Here is a 14,668-nt window from a genome sequence, read left to right on the forward strand (position 1 = left end):
CCCTCAAAGTGCCCTTATTGGCCCCTTATTGTTAAAAAAAATCCTAGTTACAACACTGCTTCATACACCAGTCATTTCTAACTAGTAGAAGTACGCTTTCATAATCAGAGAAATGACAGAGAGAAGCACAAAGGGGGAAAGCAAGGGGAATGCAATAAACCAATATTACTAATGAGCAAGTATTCATGGATTCACGAGTAATGAATCTGCAAAACCATTGATTTTCTTCTTTTGTTTTCACCACTGCAGTATCAACACTAGATTTCCTATTTGCTCCTTGTTCCCTCCAAATGGGTTAGTGAGAATAGGAGCAACAATCAGTTATATCACAACCCGGCGTGTTCGAAATGACTGTCGTAGGTAGAAGTCTGCAAGAAAATTCAATAAATTCCGGTAATCAAATGCAAATAGATGTACCGCAGATAGGTGCGTTCAGGGCCGCCCACAGGGGGGATGTATGGCGCAAGCTGCGCCATTGAGAAAAATTTTGGGGGGGATTTTACTCTACTTTCGAACTAGCAACTTTACTGTCGGAATAGGATTAAAACACGATTTTGAGAAGCTGATTTTCAAAAATTTTCCGGGGTGAACCCCCGTACCCCCTGCTTCGATACTCGATGAATGAAGTACCGCGCAAGTAGCCGTATGAAAGGAAAGGTTGGTTCGTTTTAAGAGAGATGGGCCGCTCACAGGAGGGATGAATGGCGCAAGTTGTGCCATCGAGAAAAAAATTGGGGGGAATAAAAAAATTGGGGAAGAATTTTACTCTAATGTCGAATAAGTCATTTTGCTGTCGTCAGAATAACATTGGAACACGATGAGATTTTTTTTTTAAACCTCGAGAATGAATCCCCTTACCCCTGCTTAGAAACTCTATGAATGAAGTACCGCTCAAGTTGCTATATGAAAGGATGGCGCCAAATTCTGGTGAACAACAGTTACAAACACTCAAGGAATCACTTTCAAATTTAGATTTGAAACTTGCCTATGTTGTCTGTTGAAAATTATAAAGTAGTTTGACATAATTGTGAGCTAGTGGTAACCATACAGACAACAGCCAAGTTTCAAATCTAAATTTGAAGTGAGCCAGTGAGTGTTTGTAAGTGTTGTCCACCAGAACTTGGCGCCTATTTTTGTGATTTCGATTCTTTTTAAGGCCACTCATACTTGGCTCTTTTACAGGAATGTTTTTTGTTGGATATCACTTCTTTTTGTAGGCTAATTTCGAGGATAACATTTTCTTTTGGTATCAAACTCAATAACTTGTAACTTGCGTCTTACTTTTCATGTACAAGGGAATTATATCAATTTTTTGTAAAGAAAAAAATAATACTACTAATTGTAAAAAAAGAATACCTGTGCCATACACAGTGTGTAGAAGTTTTTATACCCTCCAATATCCTTATAGAACATATTTAGTATTGTACACTACCAAGACTACTAATAAAACTAATGCCATTTTTATAATTACTACTGCCCCTACTACTACTACAAGCATTCTATAATACTACTACAGGAAATAAAAACAACAACAAAAATAACAATTACTAGTACTATAAAAACTACTGCTACACTGGGCAATTGATTTTAGATGACTTGAGTTTTGAGGAGGGAAGAGATTATTAGTTTTGGGGGGGAGTGCGCCATCAGCTTTGCGGGGGATGGGCACCCCTGGGTGCGTTCACCCTTAGGCCAGTAATTTACGATTCAATATTCTGTAACGCCATAGGTTTGTCTTCAATTCTCAATAAAGTAAACGGAAAAATAATATATAAAAAAAAACAGGCCGAGTAGCGTGGCGATTGGCTAAGGCTATTGACCAGAAAACAGTGCAGAGGGGACGAGACGCTGTGCAGGAAGATAATTGTAAACAGTGGAATAACCTCACACCGTAAACCCACTCGAACACTTGCTAGACAAAGACTTCTTCAAACGTAGAAATTGATTTACACAATCGTTGCACTGAGGCCTTTCTCTTCCCCATCCTCTCAGCCTGGCTTCCCTGTCCTCTGGTCAATATTGTAAAATTGCTTATTAAGGTACAAGTAGAGCAATACACACGGGATTCGATTTTCACCTACAACCTATCATTATAAAAGTATCTCTTATAAAACAATATAACACAGAATCACTAAGATCAATACAAAATTCACTAAATAATTAAAGTAAGCAGGTGTCCAAAGGTTCAGACAAAAAAGGGAAGGATACCCACAAAGTTCCAGGCAACCTGACTGAATGTAGGCTGGGATTCTCAGTCTTCCAGGCAAGCAAGAAGGGCTGGAGTCCTCCAAAGCTCCAGGCAAGCTGAGCGATGAGGAAAACTACGAAGCTCCACGCAAGCTGGGTGATTGCGGTTAGGAATCTCTCAGAGCTCCACGGAAGCCAGGAGAGCGGTTAAGTTTCCACAATGCTAAAGGCAAGCAGAGCGGGCAGGAGGCCTCAGAGCTCCGGGTAAGGTTACGAGTAGGGACTTGACCAGGCAAGCTGGGTGATTGCGGTTAGGAATCTCTCAGAGCTCCACGAAAGCCAGGAGAGCGGTTAAGTTTCCACAATGCTAAAGGCAAGCAGAGCGAGCAGGAGGCCTCAGAGCTCCGGGCAAGCTTAAGAGTAGGGACTTGACCAGGCAAGCTGGGTGATTGCGGTTAGGAATCTCTCAGAGCTCCACGGAAGCCAGGAGAGCGGTTAAGTTTCCACAATGCTAAAGGCAAGCAGAGCGGGCAGGAGGCCTCAGAGCTCCGGGCAAGCTTAAGAGTAGGGACTTGACCAGGCAAGCTGGGTGATTGCGGTTAGGAATCTCTCAGAGCTCCACGGAAGCCAGGAGAGCGGTTAAGTTTCCACAATGCTAAAGGCAAGCAGAGCGGGCAGGAGGCCTCAGAGCTCCGGGTAAGGTTACGAGTAGGGACTTGACCAGGCAAGCTGGGTGATTGCGGTTAGGAATCTCTCAGAGCTCCACGAAAGCCAGGAGAGCGGTTAAGTTTCCACAATGCTAAAGGCAAGCAGAGCGAGCAGGAGGCCTCAGAGCTCCGGGCAAGCTTAAGAGTAGGGACTTGACCAGGCAAGCTGGGTGATTGCGGTTAGGAATCTCTCAGAGCTCCACGGAAGCCAGGAGAGCGGTTAAGTTTCCACAATGCTAAAGGCAAGCAGAGCGGGCAGGAGGCCTCAGAGCTCCGGGCAAGCTTAAGAGTAGGGACTTGACCAGGCAAGCTGGGTGATTGCGGTTAGGAATCTCTCAGAGCTCCACGGAAGCCAGGAGAGCGGTTAAGTTTCCACAATGCTAAAGGCAAGCAGAGCCTGCAGGAGACCTCAGAGCTCCGGGCAAGCTGATCAGCTGAAATTGATGTAGGTTGAATCAATGCATGGAGTTTTGTATCTTCTTCTAAACAGCAGTGATGCTGGTGTTCCTCTTGCATCACATAACTAAGTAGTGATGTTGATTCCTGTTGTCTGCTTGATGTGGTAAATTCTAATGGAAGAACACGTCCTTTTGTTTATAAATAAAAAGAACTTCTTGATTTTTATAGATATAACACTTGCAGGATATTACAAGGCAGTGGTGGCATGCAAATATGAACATTCATGACAGAGTTGATTATTTTGCCGTTTCACCATGTCTGTTTCTTTTAATCATATTTTATGTTGTTATGGAGAATTTGCAAAATACTAGTAAAACTAGAGATGAGCTTCGTGGGAAGTTTATTTCTTCATTTGCTGAAGGAGAGAGCAGTGGAAAAATATAACATGCTTGACTTCTAACACTCACTATCCTCCCCGATGGTTTAGTGGCTAGAGCTCATAACTTTGATTTGAGGAGATCCATGTCCTACTGTTGGTGGGAGAGCGTATTGAACGGTGACTCCGATTCCACTGTAGGTTCCTCGTCAGTGGCGGATCTAGCCGGCGACAGGAGGGTATAAGTCCCCCAGTCTCTTGAGTGACGAAAATAATTTAATCTATTATTTATATAATTCTGAAAGTTTATAGCAAGCGTTGCATTTTATTCTTTATTGGACACTTTTAGAATAACATTTATAATAGTAAATTGTATATTTATATTCAACACTTATTTTCTCCGACAATTTATAACTTGAATGTCAAATACATTTTTTTTTTTTTTTTTTTTTTTTTTTTTGTCATATAAAGCGCAATGTCCTGTGACTAATCTGTTACTGTTTAGCTACCGTACCCGTAAATACCTACAATTTATTAATTGCTAATTCATACTTCATGTCTAACTGTAACTGGTGAAAGGAATTATGCATTTTTTTTTTTTTTTTTTGTTACTAGTTCCTGTTAACGAAGTGCGTAAACGGAAAAATTGAAATTAAATTTTTGAGTTTTACGTCTCGCCGTTATACCGGTTAGGCTAAAGGAGACGGTGATGATGAGTAATGAATGAAATGGTGGAATGAAGAAAGTGGGAGGAAACGGGAGAAACCCGAGAAAACCAACGCACACGGTGTTTGTCCACCACAAAGTTCACTTTGCGGGTGCGTAAACGGATTTAAAATTAAAATGATTTGCGTAAAGTCATGATATACCTATCATAGTCTGGGTTCTCACTGGCTCCCCTGTTTTTACCTTCTAAATCCGCCACTGTTTCTCTCCCATATAACCTCGTAACTCAAAGAAAACGCTAAAAATCCAATCCAAGCAATTAACTGTAGTATGCAAACACGATTGTACGTGTTAGATTAAGGATATAGTCTCACATAGTTAACCATTTTGAATATTTTGTTTCTTTCTGGCAGGATCCATGTCTAATGCAAGCGGATGAAAAGAAACGCCATTATGAAGAGAGGCAAAGCCGAAGCTTCGAGGATGTAACAAGGTGTTTTGAGACGTTCGCAGTGATGCCAACATTAACGGTAAGTAAATAATAATAATAATAATAATAATAATAATAATAATAATAATAATAATAATAATAATAATAATAATAATAATAATAATAATAATAATAATAGAAAGTAAATTTATGAGGAGTGTCAAGTTACAATGTGTTCAACATTTACCAGGTGCATTCAAGTTACAATACCTCCACTTTTTTTCTTCTCAGGACTGGTAACAAATAAAAACGCGCTGTTTGTTTCAAAATAGCGAGCACTCGTTGTCAATGCGTGACAGAGATGACAACACCGCACAGCACACTCTAGCTTCAGCGGTAAGAGTGATAACTGTTCTTTATACTTAACGATACTCGTAAAATGGCGACATTTTTATTACAAGAACATCGTATAATCATTCGTTTTCTCCATTTGCGTGGTGTGGTACCTTTTAAAATTCATCGTCAGTTGAATGAGACGTGATGAAGGTGTTATGGATCCCCCAGAAGAGGAAACTTTCTTTTATTTTATATATAAATAAAACCCATCCCAGAATTTGGAGCTCTTAAAAGTAGCTCCAAGTAGCAATATAACAATCCACCGCCAGGACCAGAAGTCCGTCCTGGATTCGTCCCTGGATCTGTCTAATGTGCGTTCGTGGGTGCAACAGTTCAAAGATGGCAGAACATCGTGTGAAAACAAACCAAGATAATCTGGTCTTGCACAAGCCGGTCTAACGACAGTGTGCACAGATCCCACGGAAACGCCAACTTTGGAAGAGATATGTTCCACGCTTATTCAGCGATCCTCCAAAACAATTTTCTCCACTCGTTTGATCATCTCGTCAGACCGGCTTGTGTGAGGCCGAGATTGTCTGGGTTTGTTCTCACACAATGTTCTGTCTTCTTTGAACTGTCACACCCACGAACGCACATTACACACAACCAGTGGCGGCGATTGGACGTTAAAAGTGGGGGAGCAAGACATGATCTGAATATTTGTATATCAATGTTAGTTTACCTGGTTGATGCTAACACTTGGTTTGACGAAAGGTTGTATAACTAATAGGATACTATCTTTTTCAGCTAAAATACCGTATATCGTATTTCATATTTTATTAAGTAAATTGACAAGAGCAACGGAAGTAGGTACTAGCCCTTTGTATTGTTAAACAACGAAAGTGTAAGAGGTTTGATTTCTTGCTTATGAACATCTTAAAATTCTGTCTGGAAAATTGTGTGATCTTATTATTTAATAACAAATTTACAAAACAAATAAATAGAAAAGATAATATTAATCACAGTAATGAATAATGAGGCTTGTTTTGCAAAAGTTACATTGAAACCGGGAAATAATGAACAACTTATTTTTAATTCTACGCATGCTATTAAATGTAAGTTATTACTCTTAAAAAGACAGTAAATACTACGAGCGTATGCTACATTTAAGAAAATACTTTTGTAGCTTTCCGAAACATGTTCGTTGCCATTAGGTGCAGTTTTCAGTTTCTTGGAATACATCTAAACTCAACAATACTTAGAATCACTCACGAAATAATTCTGAAACCTAGAATTATGTTGAATTCACTAAATTTAATTGTACACCCCTCGTACACCCCTAAACACACCAGTTCACTCGTACATTACACTGCAAAACAATGGAAAGGTAGAAGTTGTTTCTTATTACTCTGTTTTTATTCAATATTCTTTGCTATTAGAAAAAAGAAAATACATTTTAGTAACTCAATTTTTATGCAATTAAAGAATAACTTGTGAAAGACTTTTTTTTTTTTTTTTTTTTTTTTTTTTTTTTTTTTTTTACGAAATGTTATCTCAATTAGTTTCAAAGCGGCCGAATAACATTGTAAGTAAGAAATGAAAGTACGCTGCAGTTATTGCGCTCCAATAGGTTAAATTTTGGACCATTTTCCGTGGCAATTAAAACTCAATTCCTGTAGCTTTCTGAACACCACGGGAAGAGAAATAACCAATACGTACTCTCGCAGCGGCAAATATATGGCATCATTCTTTTCTATGAACCAGTAATATATACAATAACTTCACATTTCCAAACGAAACTATATACATCAATGGATCACTTCAGAAAAGTGGGGGGAGCAACTGCCCCCTTTGCCCTCCCCCCATGCACACAACCATGATACCATCGTGACATGTCTCAGTCAACTAGTGATAAATTTGAAGCTGTGTCACACCACGCAAATAGAGAATACGACACGCTTACCGCTACCACTAGAATTGCGTGCTGTACGGTGTTGCCATCTCTATCACGCATTGACAACGTCTGCTCGCGTATTTTAAAATAAATAGCACATTTCTATGTTACCAGTCCTGAGGAAAAGAAATTGGACGTATTATAACTTGAATGCACCCCGTAGTATGTGTAAGAAGAAAAACGTATCTATGCTGAGAAAAGAAATGGAAAAATTAGGGATTTGGTGGTTGGAAGGAATTGGTGTGTATCAATTTTAGATTGGTAATTGTTTCAGCTACTTTATTTTATACAACGGAGAAAAATACAAGAACTAACTTTTGAAAGTTAAGGTTGGCTAAAGTTATTGCTAAATATATGATGCAAAAACGGGCGAAATACTGACAAGAATGGTCGAAGAATCATTAGGAAGAAGAAAATCATAGACATATGAATGAAAAATTAAGACAAGAACTTACGTGTAAAGATTCCAAGTTATGGCGTGAGAGCAAGAAAACACATAAAACAAAAACAAAAACAAACAAAAAATTAAAATATTGTATTTATAAAGTGCAATAAAACATATTTTGTGGGGGAGGGGGGGGGAAGTAAAATCAAGAAACTAAAGCTTAAAGCATTGAGTGCGAGCCCTCGACCGTTGGAGGAGCGGCGGCAAGGTGGCTTTCTATCTAGAGCCACTTCTGGTGAGTGCGGTCCCTGGTTCAGCTCCCTTGTGATTATTGTGTACGCGGGCTTCCACCATTATTCACTTGCCTTAATCATCGTCTTCCTTAGCCTAAAACGGCATAATTATGAAACGTAAAACTGAAAGATTTTCATTTCGAATACGGCTCCATCGACATTTTCTGCATTTTATAAATCAGAGTAATTGTATCATATTATGATTCTTTTTTCTAAAAAAAAAAAAAAAAAAAAAAAAAAATCCAGCTTTCCTGAAGAGTGATAGTGAGGTGGGAAATGATCTACAATGTTGATTTCGCATGTTGGGTCCAGTATTTCATAGCCTTAATTGTTGTATAAATACTCAAAACACAAAAACTCAACTCACATGTAAAAATTCAAAAAAAAAAAAATGTTGCTTTTCTTTGTAAAAATAATACTTACAATGTGAATTTTAATTATGAATTCAAGAATTAATTACATTTGAGGCCAATAGTTACTGCACATACTCTTAAAGTTATTGATTTATTTATTTATTTTGTAGCCTTTCTATCTAGATCTATGAAATTTTAATTATAAAGCGAAGAATAATTTATTTACGTTCTAGTTAGCAACACTGACGCAAGCGCTTCATCAGAAGTAACAGTTGAAAACATCATTTGCGCACCACTCTGCTCCAATTTACATCAACTTGCTACGTTCCTCGGAGAAACAAAAAAAGAACCAATGAACAATGCTCGAATGGATGCAGCGTGTGATAGCCATCGCCTTCCAAAGAGAAAAGGGCGTACCTCAAGGCTATGCTCTCTCACCCTTACAATTGACGGAACCTTTCGATCTATTTGACTTCTGGTTTCACTCTATCTCGTGTCCTTTCTAATGGCATCGGATCCTCAGAAAAAGATTCAAGCATTTTTTTTAACGTTAATTATACTTGGCAGACTCAATACACGTGGCTGGTAAAACGCCGAAAGGAGTCTATAATCCACTGAAAATAACATGTCATGAAATATGCATATTCTCAACTCTGTTATCTTTTCTCTTGAGCTTGAAGAAACAGAGTGTGCTTCCGAGATCTTAAGTGGGAGTGGTTGATCATTGATAACATCCTTGCTTCTATGAGCTTCCGTTCCAAATGCATTTCTGCAGGCATTGTTGTCGAAAACTTTTTAAATAGTGGTCAAGAAGAATTGCATGATAGCCTATAGCAGAAACTGAAAAGCTCTTATCAATTTTTCACAAACAGTAGTCTTGCAATGAATTTCATGTCTATGTAGGGTCTAATTCTATGTGACAATGTCATGCGTGACACAATGCTTCATGACACCTATTGTATCAAAGTCAACGTTTTTTTCAAGTCTTGCAATTTTTTTTTGACAGTAAATTTCTAAGCTTTACTTAACCGTAAATGCATTCCAAGAGAAACAGATGAATATCATTTTTAATAAATAACGTAAGATCAGGAAGCGTATTAATTTATTTTATTCAATGATACTGACTATGCAGTGCAATGCTTCTCAACCTTTCTTGAATCACGACACACTTTACTGGACGTATATGACATCAAGTTAGATAAGTTAGGTTAGTATTGAGCCTCGTTGGTGCTGTTGGAAGCATTGACTGTTGAGCTGAAAGAGTCTGCCTCAAAATTGATTTTAAAATTCTACTAGACTTTACGTTGAATGAAGTTTATTAGGCAAATGATTCTTCATGAGACCCATTTCTGTTTGGCTGGCTACAGTAATTTTAGCTGTGGTCATTGTTATAGTTCTCCTATAGCGATATCGCTGGTTCTTTATCTTTAATATTGAGCCATTAAAACATCTTTATTTATCTGTTTTCACACTTTGTTTAATAATCATAAACGAGAAATGTACATTTTACCTTTACACACTTTTTCTTCAAGATGTCTACCCCGTTTAAGTGATTGAATCTATTTATTTTCGGTTGTCCTGACAACGACATCCAAAATCATATTATTTAAAAATATTTTGAATATCTTTTTTATATTGACATTATAACTAACTTATTTCTTTCTCTTTTTCTTCTTCTGATAGTAGAATCAGCCTAGTACATATTTAAAATATCTTACGGCCCAAGATTACAAGAAAATAATGATTTACAAGTAAAAATATACAACGTACTGTTGTACTCCCGACACTTTTTCACTGTTTGGTTGTACGAAAATGTGTGTGTGGAAAAGAGTCATGATGTGCCCCTCCGAATAACGTTCATTTTCGGTGACATTTCACTAGCACTAACGCAAGACTTCGGCACATGCAAGTTGAGACTGATAACAACACATTAACACAAGACTCCGGCACCTGCAAGTTGAGACTGATAACAACTCATTAACACAAGACTCCAGCACCTGCAAGTTGAGACTGATAACAACACACTAACACAAGACTCCGGCACCTGCAAGTTGAGACCCATAACAACACACTAACACAAGACTTCAACATTTGCAAACTGAAATCGATAACAACACACTAATAACGAGACCGGTTTAACGTTTCTGGCGCAACCATACAGATGACACCAATGTTGCCAAATTGGTCAAATATGAACCGCACAACCTTTTGTAATGTCTTAAACTCTCCATGCATTCCAGTCTATGCAGGGTTATGTCCGGCCGGATTGATAATTTACGATCAATAATATGATGCATGGTCAGCTTTTTGGGTTTTAACGCAAGTATTTTTCTGGACCGAAATTCACTATTTAATTAAACATTTTTTAAAAAAATATTTCAATCACATTTTTAAAATGTATTTTAAGATATTTTGAGTTCCATCACTTTCTAATATTTTTATGCCAAAACTGATATTTTGATTTCTACACGCCCACCGTATGTCAATCACTATCAAGGGCTGAGTGGATGTAAGTCTTCACACTTTCTGAGCTTCAGCAAGGAGTTCTGGGCTCGGTTTCTGGTGGGAGAACAATTTCAACGCATTGTAATGGTTTTGATTCCAACTTTAACTTTTTTATCCATGTCACATATAGCTTCTGTGCTGAAAAATGACACTAAACTTCAATAAACAAAGAATTGACGTCAGCACATACAGAAGGCCATAAAGTTATCATCACACATTCCAGCCGCCTTTACTCTCAGGTTTCTCCAGGGATCCATTTTACAGAAACTTGGTGAGACATTGATTTGCAATGAAACGAGAAAAATTCCCTACTCAAACCGGGAATTGAACTTGGTTTGATCAGTTGGTAGAAGAATCCCTTATCGACTCCTCCATTGCGATTCTGAACACAATAGGCGATGCTTTTTAACTTAGGTGAGAAGAGCTGGCCCCCAATATATGTCAATATTTCTGTCCTACACTTTATAATGTTTAGATCCAGTGGCTGAAAGCCTGGGTGGTAAAGCTACAGCACTGCTTTGTTAAAAGACCTTCGTTTGTCGGTGGTTCTTTACACGTTTGTTCGGGTCATATGGAGGTCCGTAGCTAATGTTCCCATTTTTCCATAAGGAAAAGAGCTGTTTGCTAAAAGTTCAGTGTTGGAAGTCGTTCCTTCTTCCTTCATATTAATCCTTTGGCGGCAATAGTCAATTCTTAAACAATGTCAACACCGTTGTAGATGATAGCAACAAATTATCCTATTTGGCTAACTCTTTCGTAAGATTTCAGTAAGTTTATTTTGCAGCAAGGGGAGAAACTGTCAACGTGTTTAAAATCTATTAATAATAGCAAGAAAAGTTTGGTGAGTCTGGCAGCTATGTAGGTTTTCAATTAGTCTTTTATACATTTAGGGCAGCTATATCGTTAATGTCAATTCCTTATACTCAAGACTCAAACCGAGGGTGAAGTTAGCAGAGTTCTTGCTTTCTAGACCAGAGTTCGTTAATTGACTTTCTAGGCAGTAGTACGGTACTAGATAGTAGTTCGTTATAGTCCTGCGAGACAGAAGTTCGTTACTGACATTATAGACAAAAAATTCCTACTGGCTTTCTAGACCGCAATTCACTATTTTCTTTATAGACAAAAGAAATCGTTATTGGCTTTTTAGACGAATATTCGTAACTAATTTGTTGAACCGAAGTTCATTACTGGTTTCTAGATCGAAGTTCATTGCAGATTTTCAAGACCAGATTTTTTTAAGATTAAAATTCATAGACCAAAATTTACTACTTTTATCATAAACAAATGCTCGTTACTGGCCTCTCTAAACCCAGATTAATTAAAGGTTTTTCTTGAACCGAAATTCGTTACTACCTCTCAAGACCGAAATTCGCTTTGGCTAACTGAACTAAAATTCGCTACTTTCTTTATAGATAAAAATTCGTTACTGGTTTTCTAGCCGAAATTTGTTACTTTCTTCATGGACGAGAAACTGACCTTATAGACTGGAATTCGTTACAAGCTTTCTAGACCGGAGTTCCTTACTATTTTTCTAGACTGAAATTCACTTCTTTCTTTATAGACAAAAGTTTGTTACTGGTTTTCTAGAGCTAAGTTCGTAACTGACTTCTTTCATACTGAATTTTGCTACTGGCTTTCTAGCCGAAATTCGCTACTTTCTTCATAGATAAAAGTTCGTAACTGACCTTCTAAGCTGGAATTCGTTACAAGCTTTCTAGACCGGAGTTCCTTACTATTTCTCTAGACCGAAATTCGCTATTAGATTTCTAGACTGAAATTCACTTCTTTCTTTATAGGCAAAAGTTTGTTATTGGTTTTCTAGAGCTAAGTTCGTAACTGACTTCTTTCATACTGAATTTTGCTACTGGCTTTCTAGCCGAAATTCGCTACTTTCTTCATAGATAAAAGTTCGTAACTGACCTTCTAGGCTGGAATTCGTTACAAGCTTTCTAGACCGGAGTTCGTTACTATTTCTCTAGACCGAAATTCGCTATTAGATTTCCATACCGAAATTCGCTTCTTTCCTTATAGGCAAAACTTTGTTACTGGTTTTCTAGAGCTAAGTTCGTAACTGACTTCTTTCATACTGAATTTTGCTACTGGCTTTCTAGCCGAAATTCGCTACTTTCTTCATAGATAAAAGTTCGTAACTGACCTTCTAGGCTGGAATTCGTTACAAGCTTTCTAGACCGGAGTTCGTTACTATTTCTCTAGACCGAAATTCGCTATTAGATTTCCATACCGAAATTCGCTTCTTTCCTTATAGGCAAAACTTTGTTACTGGTTTTCTAGAGCTAAGTTCGTAACTGACTTCTTTCATACTGAATTTTGCTACTGGCTTTCTAGCCGAAATTCGCTACTTTCTTCATAGATAAAAGTTCGTAACTGACCTTCTAGGCTGGAATTCGTTACAAGCTTTCTAGACCGGAGTTCGTTGCTATTTCTCTAGACCGAAATTCGCTATTAGATTTCCATACCGAAATTCGCTTCTTTCCTTATAGGCAAAACTTTGTTACTGGTTTTCTAGAGCTAAGTTCGTAACTGACTTCTTTCATACTGAATTTTGCTACTGGCTTTCTAGCCGAAATTCGCTACTTTCTTCATAGATAAAAGTTCGTAACTGACCTTCTAGGCTGGAATTCGTTACAAGCTTTCTAGACCGGAGTTCGTTACTATTTCTCTAGACCGAAATTCGCTATTAGATTTCTAGACTGAAATTCACTTCTTTCTTTATAGGCAAAAGTTTGTTATTGGTTTTCTAGAGCTAAGTTCGTAACTGACTTCTTTCATACTGAATTTTGCTACTGGCTTTCTAGCCGAAATTCGCTACTTTCTTCATAGATAAAAGTTCGTAACTGACCTTCTAGGCTGGAATTCGTTACAAGCTTTCTAGACCGGAGTTCGTTGCTATTTCTCTAGACCGAAATTCGCTATTAGATTTCCATACCGAAATTCGCTTCTTTCCTTATAGGCAAAACTTTGTTACTGGTTTTCTAGAGCTAAGTTCGTAACTGACTTCTTTCATACTGAATTTTGCTACTGGCTTTCTAGCCGAAATTCGCTACTTTCTTCATAGATAAAAGTTCGTAACTGACCTTCTAGGCTGGAATTCGTTACAAGCTTTCTAGACCGGAGTTCGTTGCTATTTCTCTAGACCGAAATTCGCTATTAGATTTCCATACCGAAATTCGCTTCTTTCCTTATAGGCAAAACTTTGTTACTGGTTTTCTAGAGCTAAGTTCGTAACTGACTTCTTTCATACTGAATTTTGCTACTGGCTTTCTAGCCGAAATTCGCTACTTTCTTCATAGATAAAAGTTCGTAACTGACCTTCTAGGCTGGAATTCGTTACAAGCTTTCTAGACCGGAGTTCGTTACTATTTCTCTAGACCGAAATTCGCTATTAGATTTCTAGACTGAAATTCACTTCTTTCTTTATAGGCAAAAGTTTGTTATTGGTTTTCTAGAGCTAAGTTCGTAACTGACTTCTTTCATACTGAATTTTGCTACTGGCTTTCTAGCCGAAATTCGCTACTTTCTTCATAGATAAAAGTTCGTAACTGACCTTCTAGGCTGGAATTCGTTACAAGCTTTCTAGACCGGAGTTCGTTACTATTTCTCTAGACCGAAATTCGCTATTAGATTTCCATACCGAAATTCGCTTCTTTCCTTATAGGCAAAACTTTGTTACTGGTTTTCTAGAGCTAAGTTCGTAACTGACTTCTTTCATACTGAATTTTGCTACTGGCTTTCTAGCCGAAATTCGCTACTTTCTTCATAGATAAAAGTTCGTAACTGACCTTCTAGGCTGGAATTCGTTACAAGCTTTCTAGACCGGAGTTCGTTACTATTTCTCTAGACCGAAATTCGCTATTAGATTTCCATACCGAAATTCGCTTCTTTCCTTATAGGCAAAACTTTGTTACTGGTTTTCTAGAGCTAAGTTCGTAACTGACTTCTTTCATACTGAATTTTGCTACTGGCTTTCTAGCCGAAATTCGCTACTTTCTTCATAGATAAAAGTTCGTAACTGACCTTCTAGGCTGGAATTCGTTACAAGCTTTCTAGACCGGAGTT

General features: G+C 37.8%; 1 protein-coding gene across 2 annotated transcripts in view; it reads left to right on the forward strand.

Annotated features, from left to right (window-relative positions):
* LOC145663168 (uncharacterized) overlaps positions 1–14,668 on the forward strand; it is a 272,264-nt gene that overhangs the window by 47,859 nt on the left and 209,737 nt on the right. The window contains exon 2 of one of the 2 annotated variants that reach the window (XM_081729496.1): positions 4,749–4,865. The exons of the other annotated variant lie outside the window; for it this stretch is intronic. Coding sequence (XP_081585622.1) covers positions 4,749–4,865 — 117 coding nt within the window. The remainder of the gene's footprint in view (positions 1–4,748; positions 4,866–14,668) is intronic. 2 annotated transcript variants of the gene reach the window in all.

This window comes from Thermobia domestica, chromosome 10, assembly GCF_964235325.1.
Source record: "Thermobia domestica chromosome 10, izTheDome1.hap1.1, whole genome shotgun sequence".
NCBI classification, from domain to species: Eukaryota; Metazoa; Arthropoda; class Insecta; order Zygentoma; family Lepismatidae; genus Thermobia; species Thermobia domestica.